Raw genomic sequence first — 21613 nt, forward strand, 5'->3', positions numbered from 1 at the left:
AAGGGAATAGGCCTATTTCTGGCAAATTATTTCAATATTGATAAATGTGTAATACTATGCACTTACAGAACACCTAAGCACGTATGTGTTCTGTTGTGATTTGATGTGCATATACCTTTTAAAGGAGGTGTATCTTTAAACTTTTAATCATTACACACCTCGACAGGATGCATTAGTCCCATGACATGTATTGAGTTGGCAAGCAGGAACAAGATGTGTGTATAATAGTCTCCCAGTTAACTCTCTGTATATAATTTTATCTTCAAATAAAGAACCCAGATTGTTTCACCAGCCCTTGTGCACATTTACGTCAAAAAGAGAAGAATGTAACAATATGCACCAAATGGGGTTGCTTGAGTCAAATTTCTGATACATGTCGTGGTGAGTATAAATTCACTTAATTATTCAGAAGTAAGCTGGTCAGGTTCATGGGTATGTAAATGTAACGGCATATGAGAGCTAAGTGGCTAGTGTGAAGTGTGTCTCCTCCTAAAACTTGTAATTGCCCAGAATTTTTTCTGTTTAACCTGTTCCAGAAGATTTTATAGATGGTGGTCATGGTGTGATAGAAGTTACACCATGGACTATTTGGTGTTTTCCTGCTCTTAGTTTTTCATTTGTATCTTTTTATGACATTTACACTGAAAAATTAGTGGTGGGGATGTGGATTGTCATATTTCTTCTGACTGAAACTACAGAAGTTAGGGACTCATGTTTGGCTGCAGAAATTCTGCTTGAAACAGGGGACTTCCGCTTTCCATATTCAGTCTATTGTATGATCATCTTTGCTTAACTGATGGGGAGTTTGAAGGCTGCAAAAGGGACAACCCTCCAGCGACTGCTGTGTGTGGTTTAAAAAAAAAACAAACAATGGACAGTCAAATTGCAGCATACTTAATCAGATTTGTAAATTGTAAAATGTAGTAGCCGAATGTGTTTTGGCTGTTGCTACAGCTTCGCTCTGACTGTGGACCTGCAAAACCTGGGAGCAGTGCAGTGAAAATATCTGCTTCATAAATGTACATTTTAAAAATAGCATGGGTGGGGGAAGGAGTCAGAAATAATCACCTTGGTTTGTGGTTAAAACTCAGTTGCCATTGTGACCGAATCCTGGCTAACATTGCAAGCGCATATTCATCCAGTGGATTCCAGCTGTTTCAGTTAATAAGCTCCACAAAGTTATTTGTTTTCAGCTAACTTTAAGAATATAGGCTATACTTAGTTTCTTGGAAGACTAGTTCGTATGTTACTGTACCTTTTTTTGAGATGAAGGGTGATTTTATTGTGTCAAAATTCCCTCGCTCTTCCCTCCCCTCATCTTCCTGAGGCAAGCTCAAAGCCCAATTGCCTTGTTCGAGTTGCACTTCAGAACTTGAGGCCTTTGGGCATGTTACACATTAACTTCCTTAGCAGCACAGTTACAATAGTATCAAAGGTCAAACCAGTCTGCTACTGAGGAATTTGAGATTTGCGTTTTGTGTGAGATCAGATTTTGTGCCTAATGTACTCCAAAGAAGCTTATTTGGTATCAGGCCACCTAACTCCAGGTATTACTGCAACCCTGCAACTTTCAGAGAGGCTTAGGAGGTAATAATTTAGCTGAAAGATGGGTTATTGCTTGGCTGTCATTGTTTTTAAGCTTAACCATTCAGCGTTTGGTCATTGGTTAAAATTCACTGTGTATGAGAGAAAAATATTACATGGTACACTTCATTTTGGGGGAGGGGGAATTGGTTGAATCTGGAAATTTAATACTGTTATAATGAATAGTCATTTGGTAGTACAGAACTTGGGTATTGCTGAAAAAAGACATTTTGTCAAAGCTTTTCGTCTTGGACTCATCAGGACAATCGCAAGAATATCAATGTCGGGAAGCAACAATTTTTATGCTGTATGAGAAGAGAGTGCTGATTGGTTGGTTCGTGGACTCTGATAGAGGTATTGCCATGGAGACGGCACCAATTAATGGTGGCTGACAGTTAACTGCCATACATTGTTTCTTTGAAATTTTAAATCAGGCAGCTTGACTCTATATTGGTCAAAGCATTGCCCTGAAGAATGAACCAGACCGTGGCTGTCACTTACTGCCTGTTTCAGCTAAACAAAATGTGTGTGTGTGTGTGTGTGTGTGTGTGTGTTCTGTGTGTTCTTTCTGTCTGAAAAGAACAGGGCCCTGTGTCCTGTGTGTTAATATATGTAGCTTCCAGTACACACATGTGCCACACTGCGAGACTGACTGGTGATCTTAAATTGGTTGTCAGCGTAATTTTTAGCACACTGAGGATTGTTTAGCAAATGTTGTCCAATCACGGAATCACAGCTAACGTTGGACACTGTTTTGAGTGTTCCAAGCACGGGCTGGTTGGGTACAGTCTGTACCTTGCCTGTTGCGAACAGTGGAAGGGACATGCTGTTTGATACATCCCAAAGACTGGCGGCTCGTACGGCCTACATAGCATCACACTGGCACTGAAATTTGTATATCAAATTACTCATTTGTATAATAGGCAGAATGTCTTTTTGGCTTTATGGCAGCATCCAATTAATGATACTGCATAGTAGCAGCGTGAAACAGCTGTTGTTGAAATAGCTTCACCTGTTGCTCAAATTTTTGAGAGACCTTCCCCTTCCAGGGCACTCTGAGGTAGACTGGGCAAGCTTCTTTTTTAACTTTGTGCAAGATTTATGTGAGAGCGCTGTTTATTGATAGAACATTTTCACACATTGCACCTGTTTCAGCTAAACAAAATAAATGATAGCCATTCGCTGGTTCATTCCTCAGGGCAACGCCTTCACCAATAGAGTCAAGCCGCCTGATTTAAAATCTCAAACAATGCTTGGCAGTTATTGTGATTGTCCTGATGAGTGCAAGACGAAAAGCTTTGACAAAATGTCTTTTTTCAGTGTTTCTAATGCTTTTCAGTTTGAGCATCCTTGTGGGTAATACTATAAATATGGTGAGGGCAAAATGAAACTGAATTAAATAATGAGTTACTGTTTGTGTCAATCTATCCTGTAATTTAACTTTGATAGATATAAGGTCAGAACATTTTCAAGTTTTTGAAGCAGACACTTAAATTGTCCTGATACAGATATTACATGTGAAATTACATGTGAAGTGTTATGATCTGACTCATTGGGGCAGATTTTCTGAAAATGACACGTTTTCCAAAAAACAAAAATCAAGTCAATTTTTTTTTTACGTTAGCCACAGTCATAACTGGTAAGGAAGCTCAAAAAAACAATCTGTAAATCTTTTTTCTTGTTTCAAAACTCAGAGCCTATTTTGAAAATATATTCATAGATTGAATGATCCCTGCGTGCATTGCTATTTTGTGTAGGGATAAAAAAACATTTCTTGTGCGTTCGTGGACTCGTATGCAACTCTTGGCCAAGCCTGTTGCTGAAAGGTCAGGTTCATTTGTGCAAGGAGGACTCCTTTAAATATTAATTATGTGGATTAATGTGGAAGCACCGGCTTATGCTTCATTTCTTTATCTATGCAAATTGGGTATATTTCTTCACCACGTGAAACATTTGCTGCAACTGATATACTTTCAGTGCTGATGGCATGTGAAACTAAATGACAAAAGATCCAAAATGTGAAGCCTATGCTTGAGAACTGCACTAAATAGTCAATAGTGTCTGCATTTCCTTTTTCTCCAAGTTAGCTTTCTAATTTTATTCTGCCACACATATTTTTATTTGGCCAAAGCCTCAACTGAAACTCCAGTATCAGTGTGCAAATTTAGGACTGATTTTAAAAAGAAGCAGATTAAATATTTTTTACGTTCTGAAATTAACACCTAATCTTTAGAATTAACTGAAATCTGATCTTGAAATAAAACTTTTTTGAAGGTCTCTATTTATCTTCAGGATATCTGGAATAAAGCACTGTAGACAGCCACAGGAGAAATGTAAATAAAAAGGTAAAGTACACTATTAGGTTCAGGCACTGTCAGCTTCATCGGATCATCATTTTTATGTGGTTCAATTTCCTAAACTTTGAGGGGACCGTATGGGGCTGGATTTTCATCTTGGTTGTGGGAATTGGACCTTTTTCTTGATGACGCAATCCCGCCTCCTGCCTGGCAGTGTCCGTTCACACCATTTTCATGGTAGGGTGGTGGGGGATGGGCTGGAGTCGGGGGCCACTGCTTCCAGAACCTTGCTTGAGGTGGAAGCTGAGGCAGATAAATGCTGAAAGGGGCAGATTAGAAGGTCTGCCTTCATATCCTGGGGTATTGGTCCTGTTGAGTGTGAGGCCTCTTACCCTCCTCGTCTCTCCATGTCTCCCATGCCCACCCGCCCACTCCCATGCTCCATCAGCCCCACATGCCCACCCAACCAGTATCCACAATGTACAGAATTCTTGAGCACTATAACAACTTTGAGGTGCTCTTAAATTGTCAAAATAAACAGTAATTCAAGAACCACATCAAAAGTCATTATCCTAAAACTGTCAAGTTAAGCAAACTCCTAATCCGCTTGACACAAACCCCTGCTGAACTGAATCTATTAGTGAGGTTTGGAACACAGCCAAACATTCTTGAGATTGCATTGCACACCTTTTTTGTTTAAACTTTCAAAGCTGAATACATTAAAGCCTTTGAAGTCATTGAAGAAGCTCAGCCATCAGTTCAAGCTTTGAAGCATCACTTCCATTCTGATTGTGCCATTTAAGAGTTTGCATCAATTGTGAAGAAATCAGTTGTACCTTTCTTGGATAATAAGAAATACTGTCCCATGTGACCTGGCAGGATAAATTTAATGTAGGGCTAAAAAAACGTGAAATCTGAAATAAAGACGGACCAAACATATTTAAAAATACACAGCAGCTATGTCAGTGTCTGAAAAGGAAGGATTACATTTTGTTACAATCCCTGTGGGGGAACTGTAATTTAAAATAATCAAATTTATTGAATGACCCCCAAATGAAGAAAGTACCAGCAAAATTTTGCTTTTTTGTAACTTTTTTATTTTAATGTGAATCAGAACAAACACAAATTAAACAGGTTAATGATACCTCAACTAAAACCCCTTTGATTAGTTGATGCAATAAATATATGTCATATACAGCTACATGTACCCAGATCACTCCCTGCAGACATGTGACACTATGTAACTACACAATTCACAATATGTTGTTATTTATTCATGTAGGGCAGGTCAGGAGCTCTTTCTGACAACTACTTTCACTGTCGCGTTTTGTTGGTATGATTATCATCAGCAAGGCACACTTCTATGAACCCCCCCTCTCAGTTCATGACAGTCCTTTTGGCATAGCTTTCCAGAGTTCCTTTTCAACTGATCACAGCTCTCAACTATTCTCAAAGCCTACTAGGTTTTAGACCTTTTTAGCCAGCTTGCATAATGTCTCCAAGAGCTCCCTGTCATTTTCTCTGCTACCAGAAAATCTGACTTCTTCCTGAGAGAGATTTGCTTCTTTACCTTTCAAGAATTCTGTGTTCTTCCTTCTTCTTTCTTTTTGTGTCTGCATCTGTGTGCTGATTGCCTTCTGCCTTCAGCTCTTTGTCTGTAGCTCTCCTTTGTGTCTGGCCAAATCCATATCTTCTCTTCCTTCCTGTTGGTATTGCTTCCAGGTCAAGGGCCACCAGGTCACATGGACAAGTATTTCTTGTCCAGGAAAGGTATGACTGACTCCTTCACAATTGATGCAAACTCTGAAAGCCCTTTTCAAACATTCTTAAACAATTGGATTCCACAAGCATTTTAAAGAAATTACAATGTTTTCTTGCTGTACTGATTCTGGGTCAAAGCTCATCACAACTTTGAATTAGAATCTTCAGCATGATGACAAATGAGCATTTTTTTAAAATTGAAAAACAGAGGGGAGCAGAACTGAATATCTGGCTTTTGAATTACATCATAATTTTAAAAATAAGGTGAACTCTCATTTCACTTTTATATACAAAGATCATTTCAGCCAGGCAGTGAAAATTCCTATAGATTTTCACTACTTGGTTGAGATTGCATTGTTGTAAATTCTTTCAGGGAGGAGTTGATGAGAATGTTCTCAGTAGAATTTGTTTGCGTTTGAGATTTTGGATGCAGTTGGCAATAGTACAGTACCAAGGCTAATGTACAGCTTGTGTGCACGCTGTTGAAGACCTGCAGAATGTGTCAATTATTCACATGAACCAACAGACCCAATAAAAAGAGAAAATGTTGGAAATTCTCATCAGACCCTGCTGTGTCTCTGGAGACAGAAACAGAGATAACTTTTCAGCTCGGTGACCCTTCATCAGAACTGACAAACAGTGTATAATACCCTAATCTAGGTCTTTGTATTGCCACACTCCTTACTCTACCAAAATGTGATTGATAGGAACATAGGAGATAGGAGCAGGAGTAGGCCATTTGGACCCTCGGACCTGCTCCGCAATTCAATTTGATCATGGCTGATCATTTGCATAACGCCATTTGAGCTGTTCAGATCACAGATGAAATTAGATACCAATGTCGCAATTTTGCTATCTAATCGCAGGAATGAAAGTTTTATCTTCCAGAAGGCTTCTAGCAATCAGTGGAGAAAGATCACCGGGAAGTAGACTTGGCACCTCCTTGTTCCACCAGTTGATACCAAACACCTTCCAACCTTGCTATCATATGCTGCAGCGTCTGTGTTCAAACTGAAGTGCAAGCAGCAGTAAATTACAGGCTGCTGTCTGGAAGCCTGTAAAACAGAGGACAGGGCTCCTGCTGGATAGAAAAATCAAGAGCTGTAAATGTAATATTTGCTTGCAAGTGACAGGAGAAAAAAAGCTTGTGTTAATCCTAGCTTTTCTGTCTTTCCATTAACTCATGTATTCAACATTGTCTCCTTCATCTGTGACAGTAATACAATCTGAAGGTGTTACATAAGGTAAGTTCATTATTTTTCACCATCAGAAGCAGATTAGTTCATTATTAACAGTAAATGAGATGAACAGTGAGATCTTCCCATGCACTTAACAGCAGTAACTACACATCGAAGCAGTACGTTGTGTCAAGTGTTTTGGGATGATTCTGAGTGATGCAATAAGGTTTTTTTTATAAACACCATACAAAACACCTTTTTTATCTAACTTCAGGGTCTCTCTTTATTCAGAAGTGCTACAGAAAGATGAAAGACATGACTTGCATTTATATAATCCAAAGGACACCAGCAAATTTATTACTTTTGAGGTGTAGGCATTGCTGTTATTTAGGCGATTATGGTCGCTAATTTACACAAGGTCTCACAAAGAGTGCTGCGATAAATGACCAGCTAATCGTTTTTTTATTAGGCGATACTTGTTGATGGATAAATGTTACTGTTCTTTGATTAGGAGCTTGGGATATTTTACATCCACTTAAACAGACCAATGTTGTTTGCTTTTAAGGCCTCATCTTTAAAAATAGTATTTCTGGCATTGCAGCACTCCCTCAGCACTGTAGTTTAAGGGTCTGGTACATACAGGGTTAATGTGGGACTGAGTCCAGTACTGTATACACAGTGATATAAGAAAGCACATGACCCTAGACCTAGGGTTACTGTAGTGTTGGTCAGAGATGTTAAAACCTAGTCAGGAACTGTATATTGTATATAGTTACAAGTAGTTAATAAAGGCTTGCTGAAGACTATGAAAACTTTAACATCCCAACAAGTACTGCCCCAAGTGTTGGCTCAGATTTTGTACAGAGGTGCAGCAGTGATGTTTGGAGCAATAACAACTTGTTGACTCAGAGGCAAAAGTGCTATCACTAGGCCAGGTTAACATTTGATGGAGGGAGTGCTTGTCATGTTATATACAGTCATCATTGCCATACCAAGCAATGCATATATCTAATGAGGTATCAAATGTGCCTGCGAAGCGAAAAATAGAAATCCATGAAGACCCAGCGAGTTACCATATTTTTGAACAGTTCTATAGCTAAAAGATCTTGCTTACACTGAAACAGTTGGCTTTGCTTGTTTTAAATATTATATCAGGTCAAAACCTGTTACAGTCTGTATTAAAAACATATTGCTGTTATTTTAGATTCTCCCTCTCTCTCTGCTCTCATTACTATTTTTGGCATCTCATGCTGAAATTCCCCTCCCAAAGTGGAGGTGGTTCTCTGATACCTCTTTTTGTATGTGAGCCTGGACCTCCCATGTCAGCAAGGCATTTTACAATGGGGACTATCACCAATAAGTCTGATCTTGAATTCACTTGACATCCACCAACATCCAGTAGGGGTCCCAACCAACTTATTCCTCCTCTAATTTGGGGAATTTGAGGGCAATTATGATATCCCTTCCCATCTAACTCAAGTTTATCATTGTAACGATCAGTTAATTTTGTATAGATCAGTGATTAAAACTAGGGTTTTCTTGGTTAGAGTCTTCAGTGCCATATCAAGTTATGCCCACCAATTTTTTTTATTTGTTTAAGGGATGTGGTCGCTGGCTAGGCCAGCATTTATTGTCCATCCCTAATTGCTCTTGTTCAGAGGGCATTTTAAGAATCAATCACTTGCTATGGGTCTGGAGTCACATTAGGCCAGACCAGGTAAGGATGGCAGATTTCCTTCCCTAAAGGACATTAGTGAACCAGATGGGTTTTTGCAATAATCGGCAATGGCTTCATGGTCATCATTAGACTTAACTCCAGATTTTTATTGGAATCAAATTTCACCACCTGCTGTGGTGGGATTTGAGCCCAGGTCCCCAGAGCATTCTACTGGGTCAATGCATCAATTAACCTTGTATACCTTCATAATAGTACTTTATGACGTATGTAGAAATGTTCAAACTGTTTCAAATTATTTAGAAGTCTACTGACTGGTTTCTGTTATGTAGTCATTTTATACCATGTTATATAGACTGGAATAAAGCTTTTTCACATGATTAAATTACACAAGTATGAACTATTGACTAAAAATTGGAACATTCCTAATGTAGACTTATAAGTAGCTTAGTATGTCTAAGCTGCTGTAAAAACAAAGCATTGCTTGAAATTGTTCAGGCTGCTTGTCTGACATCCAGTACTGGATGAGCAAAAATTTTGTTGAATTAAATGTTGGGAAGGCTGAAGCCATTACTCTGTTCCCACTGCAAACACCATTCCCTCACCACTGACTCAATGCCCCACTCTAAGCTCTGTCTGACACTGACCCTAAGTATTCACTATCTCAGCTTGGTCAAACAGAACACTGAGCTTCTGTCCCCATACCCTCTCCACCATCAAAACGACCTACTTCCACTTAAGTAATATCATTTATTTCTGCTCTGCCTCAGATCATATACAACTGAAACCCTCAGCCATAGAAAATAACATATTTGTACATTTTCACTTCCAAAAAACGTATAAATCCAATTTAATTTGTGTTATTTTGAAACAGACTAGATCTGGTGTCATGCGTCAGATATATTCCTGGGTAGGGTCATCGGAGCTCTTTTTATGCAATCCTTGATGTAGATTTGAAGCCATTAACTTAATGTTTCCCAAAAATTGCTTTGATAAGGTGGTTACCATCTTTGTCTTATTCTTGGGGCTAGGTATCGAAATGCATTGTGTTCACCAAATGATGTTGTTGTTGGGATCCCTAGATATTTTTGAGCTGTTAGATCAAACAAATCATTGTGTCCATTTTGCAACTGAAGGTTGGTATCAAATTCTCACCTCCTGGCAATGTAAACACTCAGTTACTTCATTTGTATGGAAATTCTGTTGGTTGTCTGTGATGTAGCCTAAGGGAAAAAGATTTGAGGAGCACATTGCAGAAATTTAAAATGAATAATTACTTAGCAGAAAAATTAACTTTTTTAAATTATAGTTTCACAGGTAAGGATACGTGCGCTGACTCTCTTTCAAAGTCAGAGCACACAGTTGACTAATATAAAGTCTCTCCCTATGTCCCTTTAGTGCTCGCATAGTCACACCAAATTAATACCCAGAAATAGAATTGCTGAATTAAAATTGGTGAGACTGAAGTGTCTCCACTAAGACCTTCCTTACAGATAAGGGCTGATGTTTGATTAACAATCTTCAGCTTCAGCTAACACACAGATCAAGCTCAACATTTCACAATTGAATGGGTGTCATGATGAAAATTGCAACCGCAGAGTTGATGCCCTCTTGTATATACTGACTAAATTGTGCTGGTTACAGCACTGTTGGCATTCACATCGGGAAGTTGGGTGTTACAATGGTTATACATCCAGTGTGATTTAGTGTGTAATAGAGAGAAGTCTATTCTGCAAGGATGAAAAGCACATCACCATCAAAACTTAGCCATTGAGAGACAATCATTGTCTGTGTGCTTTGACTTTAAACAACTTTTGAGCATGATTGTGTTGTACTGAAGACCCATATAATCATCTTTTGTAACTATTACTCTATTTCACTCCATTTTATTCTATGCGGGATACTTTTGAGAGAGATTTAAAGAGAAAAACTATGAATGCAAGCCCCTTAATATTTTATTGAGACCAAATTAGTTTTATTGCTGATAGCCCCAACCTTTTTTGCTTCTGATGCTCCCTTTTGTGTTATAAAATTCCATAAATCCTCTAACATATAAGTATTTTTCTAAAAAGGAAACTATCAGATGGTTGAAACCCTCCATAGCCAGTATCATCATCTCCCTCCGCTGTGGTCATTTGACAGTCTCTGGCTGGTTGAACATGAGTTGCGACATAAATTTCTTTAATGGTATTAAGCTCCTTTAGTCAAAACTTTTCAAAACACTTCACAGGTTGAATTTTGAGGTAGCCAACTTGCTCAGACAAATGTAGATGTTTCTTCAGAATAGCAATTGGTTAATTGAGGGACACCAAGTTCATCTCGCAGACCCCTGGAGGCCCATGGCCTCCCCAGTTGAGCTTCTCAATTAGCCTGCCACGACCCAGAAATAGGCAACAAAGACCACTCTAGATGATGAGGTATAATCGGTGGTTGTGTGTTTTAAGTCAAGATCAATCATTGTCAGAATTCCTCAGGGTTAGTGAGCCAAAACTGCGTTGGGTGGGACTGTGGAAGCTGAAAGTTGTTTTCTATAAATAATATACAAAATCCTTACTGTAACATTTCCTTGAAACAATAACAAAATCCACATAATTTGTCACAAAGTTTGAAAGGCATGGGGAACAACAATAGTTGCAGTTCAATGGTAGATTGTTTTGTTTGTATTACGTTGTATTGAAGCCTAGCTAAAGATTGCATTGTGAGTAATCCTATGATAAATTGGTGGCAGTACAGAAAGGAGGAGTAGAAAGACAGGGCATAAAAATAGAGAAGGGGCAAATTATAAGGTAAAAGGAACATTACAGAACATAGGACAATAGGCTGAAGTTATAAGTACAAGCAATGAGTTAAAAATTCAACTGTTTGAGCCATACAGCAACAACTATTTACATAGCACCTTTTAATGTAATAGGAGTGTTACAAAACAAAATTTGACACTGAGCTACATAAGGAGCCATTAGGGCAGATGACCAAAAGCTTGGTCAAAGTAGTAGGTTTTAAAGAGTGCCTTAAAGGAGAAAAGGGGCAAAGAGGCTTGTGGAGGGAAAAATCAAAGAAGAAGTGGGTACAATTTGCTTTTTACAATACAGAATGATTTAACAACAGTGCCAGTGATGGTATTATTATACTTTGAAATTTTAGCCGCTGTTCGATTGCTAAGATTCACCACAATGGCGAGTGTAACGGGGAACAGAAGAGTACTATACGTTTCACATATATAAATTTACATGAAACATAAACATAAAAGACTCTCACTGTTGGGTTCACTGCGGGGCCCAAATAGATTTCTTCTGAGCTGTTTTTGAAACAAACCTGTGGGGCCAACTAGTGTTGGCATGAGCTCCAGTTCTTACCTTGTCCTCCATGGTTGTTTTCTACCATGTTTGACCTCCCCTGGCCTTCACAGGAGATACCAACTCTAATTCGCAATGCAATGGCAGCCCCTGGCAGGGCTACCACCTGCCTTTGCTGCTGGCACCAGGCAGACAGGCAGTTCAGACTTCCTGGAGGGGTTCTGTGCCACTGATTGGGTGCTGAGTTCAACTCCTGGCCAATTAGCCAATTTACATTTTAAAAATAACATTGAGCGATGCAGCACGGGTGCGGGGTCAGAACCCGGAATTCATCCAAGTGTCATGTTCCCGACCACAGATTGAAAATCTAGCCCTTTATTATGGACAGTATGTTTCCTCCACTAAAGGGCACTGGTGAACATCAATCCATCAGCTTCATGGTCACTTTCACTGATCCCATTTTCCTTATTTCCAAATATTTAAAACCAAATCCAAATTTTCAAATTGTCACTTTTGAGATTTGGATTTGTGTTGCCTGGATTTTTTTTTTTCTGGATTACTACTCCAGTAATGAACATAACACACACAAAAATAAAGTGCAGGAGGTTTGAACTGACTCATGGCATGGCATAGCCTGGGAAAGAAATGTAATATTCTTGACTGTAATTTTTTTTTAAAAGGGTGTTCATGAAAGCATACAGGAAATGGGGGAAGGGTTCCACTTTGGATTGCAATTGGGCGCAGTGCCCAGGCTGTTCAGTTTTTCCAGCAGTTGTTCAGGATTAAGAAAGTCAATTGTAGTGCCCCCATCTGAGGTAAGGCTAGCAAACAACACACCTGAAGGATTAAAGGCCTTGCTAGAGGTGGGTAAATTGCCAACAGCACTTTTGAGCTCAGCTGCATTGTAGTAGGCCTAGACTTTGAAGATGAAAGGATAAAGAGTATTTATGGGCTGTGGACATCACTGGGAAGGCTACCATGAGTTGCCCATCCCTAAATAACCCTGCCGGTCCGCTTCAATGTTGTCCTCTTGCCTTTCAGTCGGACTGTTCAATTTATATAATTAAGGTATTCCTTTTAATCAGAATCTACTAATATGTGTACTCAGTAGTAGTTTGATCAATGATTTGCCCTTGAAGGAAATGGAAGATAGAATTTTGTAAGCAGAAACTAAACTTCATGTTGAAGTCTATAATTCATTGCTTTAAGCTTTAATACTGTTCTATTTCTTGTAAATTAATTCTTAGTTCTAAAACAGTTCAAAACAAAATTTCTTAGCTGGATGCATTTTATAATCATGTGAATTTTAAACATATTTTGGATTTGTAACTGACATTATCAGGCAAGGCAGTGAGGGACAGTTTAGGGGATGTGCCTGTAGAAATCAGAAGTTGATAATCCAGGTGCAGCTCAGTGACATACTTGGCAATTGTAATAAAATATGATAATATTAGGGTTGAACAGCTTGTGAGGGACCTTTTTAAACGCTTGCTTTGGAATTATCAGGGAGTATTTGGGTAGCTCAGTTCCTGGAAGAGTTGGCTTGACGAATTTTCACCCTATAGTAAAAGCAAAATACTGTGGATGGTGGAGATCTGAAAAAGTGTTGGAAAAACTCAGCAAGCCTGGCAGCATCTGTGGAGAGAGAAACAGAGTTAACGTCTCAAGTCCGATATGATTCTTTGCTCTGAAGAAGAGTTATATTGGACTTGAGACATTAAATCTGTTTCTCTCTCTACAGATGCTTCCAGACTTGCTGAGTTCTTCTGTCGCGGAAATCGGAGTGAACACTCAGACCCAGGAGGTTTGTCTCGGAAGCCTTTATTAATCGTGATATCACGGAGAGCCCAGTAGCATGCAAGGTAGCTAGCTGACACTCTGAGGAAGCATCAGACTACACACGTATTTATAATAGAAGTTGTACATATCAAAGAGCTTGAAGGTGATAAGGCTGTCTAACTTTCAATGATCAATTACATTGAGAATCATTGTGACACAATTAGTCTATTCTAATTTATGACTATACAGGATATTGGGGGAAGCTCACGTAGTAATAAAAAGTGAGACAGAGAATAGATAACCATGCTTGACCTTATCTTTAGTGCTAGGGGGTGTACACACTAGAGAATAGATGCCCATTGCTTGATCCTGGGGGCAGACATCCCAGCCCCGTCTCAAGGACTCCAGGAAGCCTGCCCATGACATTCCCCTTTCTCCCCTCCTGCTCAATTAGCTGGCAGCTGCAGGTGTGCCTGCTAGAACAAGAGAGGGAACTGTGCTGTGGTATTCCACTATGGTGCTAACTGTTTAACCCTTAGTTGACCTGTAGATGTATTTTATTCTTCCACATCTTCCAACGCTTTTGTTTTTATTTCAGCCTATAATTTCTGGATAAAGTTTGCATGACAATGGGTAGATCTGCGTTGGTTCAAACTTTTACAATTGAGATGCTTTTTCTCTTTGCCTCTTTGGTTCAACAAGAAGATACATATAATACTACCCAGTCACCATCTTGTCCCGCAGTTTTATTATGTGAAGGGGATGTTACATGAAACCCATCTGTTGTGGCATATGTAGGAAGATTGCTTGCTCACACTGAGTGGGAGGAATGGAAAAGGGCGAGTTGGATCTCTATGAATATTCTCTCTGTGGCTGTACTGAGCTAGAAATAAAACAAGTGGTTAAATTTATTGTAATGAAAATTCTGAATATCTTTACCTCCTAAATTCAAAGTAGTCCAGTTAAAGTTGTCTAGCCAAACTGGTTTCTTGGCTTTTTGCTTGTGTTGAGTGTGACAGTTATAGCATAAGAGTATTTGGCATAGCAAGGGTTAATGTGGACTGGAAAACGGTACTGCCCACAGTATGATGTTGAGAGTCACATGATTGTGAACTCAGTACAGTCTATCAGAAGCCAGCATGGAGATTTTACCCAGTTAGGGCTGTATTCTGGAGATGTATATTGTTACCAATAAACACGTGGGAGAATTTTCTCTCTGCCGGACGGGCGCAGAGCCGATTGCCACCATTTTACGTGGGTAGGCCAATTAAGGCCCACCCAGTGTGATGTGCACCCAGTAGCGCTCAGCACTACCTGTGCGCACGGGGGGAGGAGTGAGTGTCAGGGCCTGCATTCTTTCGCGCATGTGCACGAAAGAGCGCAGAAACCTCCGAGGCATGGAGCTGCCTCAGGGAGATTAAATTCAGTGTTAAAGTTGGAAAAAATAAAAAGATAAAATTATTCGGACATGTCCCCTCATGTCACCATCTCACATGAGCTGGGACATGTTTATGAATTTTCATAATTTTTATTTAATTAATAAAACCTTAATGAAACCTCATCCCACCCGTGGATGAGGTTTCATGAAAAATGCGAAGGCCGCCTAGGCTCTTTGCCTGCCCGCCAACATTAAGGTTGGATGGGCAACTTTCTCAATTGGGTTAATTGATTTGGAAAAGGCCTTAATGGGCCTTAGACAGTTCGGTGGGCGCGCACCAGAGTCGGCTGCATGCCCGCCGAATGAAAGATCGAATGACGCGTGGTGACGTCGGGATACATGCACGACATCACCGCGCGTCAGTTTATGCGTCAGCGAGCGGGACCCGCCTCCACACGCAGACCAGAAATTGCTGGCCTTAATGTTCAACCACACATGCCTCCAGACCTCTTTATGAGACAAAACAAACCCTTCCCAACAGCAGTGAGCTGTAGTACCTGGACCATAGCTCTGGTTTAGTGTTTGGAGTATAAATTGTTTCAAATTTAAAGAAAACATACTTTTCAGTAATGTCAGGTGAAATTAGTGTACGTAAATATACTTGTTTTGAAAGAGCAAGGAATTGCTGAGAATGGTAGAATAGTAGCAAGTTTTGGCTTCTTCGATGGCTGGTCTGTTAGAGTGAAGGTCCAAGTCTAAAACTTTCTCGGCATGCAGTGATGCAGGTCTTATGTAGACCAATCTAATCAAGTTCTGCTAGGATGATTTACTGTATGCACTGCTTATAAAATCCATTGTTTAGAAATAGATTTACAATCTTCTTGCACACAGTGGAGGAATTCTTCTTCCAGGAACCCCAGCATGGAAAAACTGTAAAAAGATAGAAGATTGCAGCAAAGATTAAGGATGAGAAAGAGGAAACAAGAATGAGCATACAAAATAAGATTTATATAAAATCTCAGTGCTATGAGAATCTACAATGAGGGACACCGATTTTTAAAAATGCAGAAGAAATCTGGGATTTCAGACGAAAGAATCTTGAATTTTTTTAATTTAATAAAACAATTGGCTTCACCACTGTAACAACTCTAGGTTCTTTCTGTTGATTCCATCCCATTGCTCAAGATACCAGCACACAGCCTTGGCATATTACCTGGTTATGTGCTTTACTTCAAACATGAACTCCAATCCATCAAGAGACATTTATTTTGACCTTTGACATCAGCTGCCAAAACACCTATTTGCACCTTTGTAAAAAAGGCATGTCTCTGTCCTTAGCACAACATCTCTCACCACTGCTGCACCATTCCCTCTACAGCTACTGCTTTATTGGAACTTTTGGGAGTCTCTCTTATTGCTTTTAGTCAATTAATATACTTTGGCACCTTTGTTAAACCATAGAGAGCATAATACCTATTTAGTGACCAGCATGAACAGACTGTGGACCTAGTGAAATATACAAAGCTAGATTCTTGTAATACATTGCTATTACATGTACTGTTGCTGATGTAAAGGTGTACCCATTTAAGGCTTAAACTTGTTAAGGTACATTTTTGGGTGGAAGAGTCTGCCTGTTCCCATTGAGGCAGGCAGCATGCATACTTGGTGCTTCTTCTTTATTGAAAAATTTTGCAGTGTTGGCCTGGGTGAGGCTTGTGCTGCCAGGTGCCTAATTGCTCAGCATGGGCAGAGCAGTGTTTTGTGATATCACATGGTGCAGCCAGCCTGCTGCACTTAAAGGCAGTCTGGCCCTCTTAAAGGGAAGTTGCACTGAGTGGAAGGAAGCTTCAGTGACACATGGAGTTGACGTTTTTGGACATAGTATCATGGGTTTCCATTTTACCAGTGCTTCTTGTATAAGTACTTGTTTCATGTTATTACACAAGAAGCTGATGTACTGATTATCATTAAACATAATTGGGTAAAATACCCAAAGCAAAAAAAGATGCTCAATCTTCACTTGTTTCAGAATGATGATCAGTTGGGAGCCTGAATCCAGAGAGAGCTACCGGTTGAGATTTATTAAATGGCTCTGCTACCGCATCAGGATTTTGGGCGCCAGCACTGGTTGGCATAAGGGTTGGGTCTGAGGGATTTGGGTATGGGTTGAAAGAGAATCGGTCATTAAGTGTAAAAAATCTCTTGTCATGAGTTAATGCAATTTTTGATGGCTTTATGAAATGCTAATGCAGGCTACTGCTTGTTGCTTAATCGCACTGTTGTGCTGTTATGTCAGACAATCTTTACAATCTTGTCTTATGTTTTTTCACTTGTATATGTTTTAAGCTATTGAAGGTTTTTGACATGTTCCCCAATAAACACTGAGAACGTGACAAGCAATCTAATCAAAAAATACAGATGGATTTTAAAAAATCTAATGACTGACTGAATCTCCATCCTAGCCCTTTCCAGATGGATGTCCAACTGAATATACAAAAGTTAACTCATTTTAAAAAGGAGTCCTGAGGATCATGCGGACTTACAAAGCAAAATGGCTTTCTTTTAAAAACAATTGGTATGTCTCCATGTTAGCAATGGGTTTTACATATCTATATATCGTTTTGAATGTATGTAAATTTCCATCTGTTGAATCAGTTGAACAAGGAACATAAAGGCAACCATTTTTCTGATTAAAGTCATTTGACTCAACAAGCTTCCCCCGCAATCGCCCCACCCTGCCCTGCCCCCTTGGTTAGATTGATCCTATACATCTGTCCTCTCACTGTAACTCTGTCCATTCCTTTCAACATGTCAGAGATTTGTGAGTCAGTGGGACACAGACCATAAAAGCTTAGCATTAGCGGTGTCATGAGGCTGTGCCCCTTTATTTTTGAAAATAAGATTTCTTAGCTTTCAACTGACTAACTTTTTCAGAACTGAGACAGAGTATACTACTGAAACATGCCAGGCCACATTTCAAGGTGAAGGTGAGAAACCAATAAATCACCCTCGGGGGTGTGAAGAGAGCGACATTGAATCAGAGACCCATTGAAACTCATAACTGTCTAAAGAAGAGACATTAAAAATGCAAAGTACTGGATATTGCGACAATGGCTGCCGCAGACAGTCTTACCCAAAATCTCTTGAAATACACAGTGGGTGAAGTATTTTAAGGCAAGGCTGTTAGCCACTAGTGAGAGATTGCAACTGACACAGATGTGGTGTCCAAAAAGCCCTCAGCAGAGGAAACAAACTGAGGGCTGCACGTGCTCTGCTTCTCATTTGGAATAAGCGTGTCGCCTGGTTTGAGAAGCCAATTGTACCAGAAACCTACAGAGTAAACCGAGAGCTCGTGATAATTACAGCAACTTCTAAATCTGACCACCTCCAAGAAACCAGCAAATCTAAATCAGCCACGATGTTTTAAAATCTATGCTTCAAGGACACAGGCTCTAACTCTCCTTACTTCTACTGCATGTGTGTGTGTGTGTGTCCCACTAATGACTGCGTGAGGGCTGAATGATTCTTTGCCTCCTTATCGTTCACAGCTTAAGTATACACTCTGATCTGGAAATGGCATATCCTCAAAACAAAAAAACTTTAAACCTTTGTGACCAACTGAGGAGGGGCCAGTTCACCCATTCTCACCTGGTGGTAACAGTCGTCATAAATTTACATTTGTAAACCACTTGAATTGTTTCACCGCAGTCTAGTATAATTTTCTGGTAAACTGGTCAGCCATTGTTTGGAGAAGTACAAACCATTGCTCTGCTTCTATATTGTAACCAGAAACAGGCCTTGAAGTCATTGAGGGCAAGGCAGTGTTTAAAACACAAATAAACTTAATGGCACAAATGCTTCTATAGGGATGGAGGGCCTTACATTGTAGTTTTGGGAAGCCACTTCAAATAACATTTTCAAAATTTTAGAAAAACTGGAGGAAAATAGTATTTCTGAACCAGCAAATATTCTTGTAGAGGTTGTGAAGGGGCAGACTGACTATCTGTCTCACGACACCGAGTCATGAGTAACAGTCATACTAATAATTGGTTTTAAAATAAACAGACACTCCCTTTCAAAACAGACGGTGTTCTCTCTCGTACTCCATTTGCTTCAAGAATTAAAATTATTGAATTGATCTTCTGCTCAAATTAGGCCTGAAAGCATAAAGAAGACCATCCAGTTTGGTTAAAGATGGAAAACCACACAACTCACATCTCCCGGGAAGAACTGGAGGAAATGCAGGAAGCTTTTAACAAAATAGGTATGGTTTTTGTTTATAAAACTTTGGCTTTCATCCACTGTTCTATTTTGGTGAAACAAAAGCTCTATTGATGTGGTTGTGCTGCTGTAATTAACTTCTAGACTGTTTAAAAAATATATTTTAATTACATCATCCTTCAGTAATGAAATGTTGATCTAAGTGCAGAAGGGGGGAAAAAAAATCCCTGGGGTTGTGGCCTACTTTAGAAATGAGATGTAGGATTTTTGCCCCGATTAGGGGTGGGAAAAAGGCGGGGTGTGTGCACGATTTCATGCCACTGCACAGCCTGCTGGTTTACTGGCATTATCCTTTTTCCCCCAAGCCATTTTGGGGAAGGCTGAGTTCAGGGGAGAATGGCTAGCCACACCTAAGCAATGGATTCCCCACCTAGTTCCATTATTTTAAAATCTACAACTAATACCTTGTCAGTCTTTCCACCCCACCCCCACTAGAGCTGTACCTTGAGTGTTCTGCCATCCATTCTTAATTAGCACTTTTCTTAGATAATATCACCACCTTCAACACCTCTTTGATCCTTTTGTCTGTGACATCTTTTGATTGTCTGTGACATCTTTTGATTATCTGCTCCTATCACTGCTTGCTTGTCCCTACAACCACCCCACTCTCAACTTCTCTCTCCCCCCCGCCCCCCCACCTTAAACCAGCTTATATTTCACCCCTCTCCTAACTACACTCAGTTCTGTTGAAGGGTCATGTGGACTCGAAACGTCAACTCTTTTCTTCTCCACCGATGCTGCCAGACCTGCTGAGTTTTTCCAGGTAATTCTGTTTTTGTTAAGCAATGGATAGCTTGTTACGGCTATTAAAACACCAATCAAGACCAAGGATCAGAGCAAACTAGAATTTTCCTGTTGGCCTGCAGGTCCTCTGCGGCTTCAATAGTACAGCAGCTGCATGGAGGTGACCTCCCAGCGGCAGACTAGGATTTAAGATGACACTGAGGCCCTCACCACAACCCCCCTCCCCATCACCCGACAAATCTCTGACCACAAGATGGAGGCACCCTCTTACTCCCTTATCTTCTCTCTCTCTCTCATACATATTCTCATTTGCATCGGCAGGCCACAGCTCCTTCCAAGTTGGAGCTGGTCCTATTGACCTCCAGCTTCACTTCCCTGCCCATATTCCTGAGAGGCCAAAAATCGATCTATCCCAGCCTTAAATGTATCCAATGATGAAGCACCCACAACCCTCTGGACTAGAGAATTCCTAACTCTTTGAGTGAAGAAATTTCTCCTCATCGCAGTCCTAAATGATCAGTCCTTTATCCTAAGACTGTGCCCCTGCGTTTTAAATTACCGACCAGCAGAAACAATCTCTGTGTCTGTTCTATCAAGCCCCTTCAGAATTGTGTACATTTCAATGACATTACCTCACCATTCTTTGAACCTCCAGAGAAAATAGACCCAATCTGCTCAGCCGCATCATCCCAGGGACCAATTTAGTGACCCTTTGCTGTACCACCTCCCATGCAAATATATCCTTTCTTAAATGTGGAGATCAAAACTCCACATAGTACTCTAGATGTGGCATCACCAAAACCCTGTACAACTCTAGCAGGACTTCTTTATTCCTGTACTCCAATCCCCTTACAATAAAGGTCAACATACCATTTACCTTCATAATTGTTTGCTGTACCTGTATGTTAACTTTTAATATTCCTTGTACAAGCACATCCAAATCTCTTTGAACATTAACACTTACAAGTTTCACGCTTAAAAAAAAATCAGCTCTTTTCTTTCGACCAAAGTGAATAACTTCACGTTTCCCTGCATTTTAACCCATCTGTCATCTTGTTGCCCACTCACTTAACCTGTATGTCTCTTTGCAGCCTCTTTGTGTCCTCCCCACAGCTTCCCTTTTCATCAAGCTCTTTATCATCAGCAAACATAGACACATTACTCTCTGTCTCTTCATCTAAGTCATTAATGTAGTTTATATAGATGATATTAATCTAGAGCTGAGGCTCCAGTGCTGACCTTTGTGGTACTCCATTTTTCACTACCTGCCAACTTGAAAAAGTCCCATTTATGTCCACTCTCTGCTTCCTATCTGTTAACCAATCCTCTATCCATGCTCATATAATACCCCCAACTCCATGCATCATCATCTTGCCTATTAACCTTTTTGTGTGGTACCTTATCAAATGCCTTTTTGAAATTCAGGTATACTACATCTACTGGTTCCCCTTTATCTACCTTACTAATTACATCCTCAAAAAACTCCAATAAATTTGTCAAACAGGATTTCCCTTTAGTAAAACTAAATCGACTTGTTCTAGTCATACTATTCTTTTCTAAGCGCATTGTCACCACTTGCTTAAGAATAGATTCCAGCATTTTCTCAACAACTGATGTTGGGCTAAATGGCCTTTTAGTTGCCT

General features: G+C 39.9%; 1 protein-coding gene across 4 annotated transcripts in view; it reads left to right on the forward strand.

Annotated features, from left to right (window-relative positions):
- Positions 1-21613, forward strand: part of LOC144693945 (plastin-1-like) — a 139425-nt gene that overhangs the window by 51464 nt on the left and 66348 nt on the right. Inside the window, exons 1-2 of one of the 4 annotated variants that reach the window (XM_078564203.1) lie at positions 193-381; positions 19101-19209. In XM_078564203.1, the coding sequence (XP_078420329.1) occupies positions 19140-19209 (70 nt within the window). In that variant the 5' untranslated portion in view covers positions 193-381; positions 19101-19139. Of the gene's footprint in view, positions 1-192; positions 382-1454; positions 1588-19100; positions 19210-21613 lie in introns of those variants that run through there. The other 3 variants (XM_078564205.1, XM_078564206.1, XM_078564204.1) reach the window with 3 other exon arrangements.

The sequence above is a fragment of the Cetorhinus maximus genome, chromosome 19 (genome assembly GCF_964194155.1).
Source record: "Cetorhinus maximus chromosome 19, sCetMax3.hap1.1, whole genome shotgun sequence".
Classification (NCBI taxonomy): domain Eukaryota; kingdom Metazoa; phylum Chordata; class Chondrichthyes; order Lamniformes; family Cetorhinidae; genus Cetorhinus; species Cetorhinus maximus.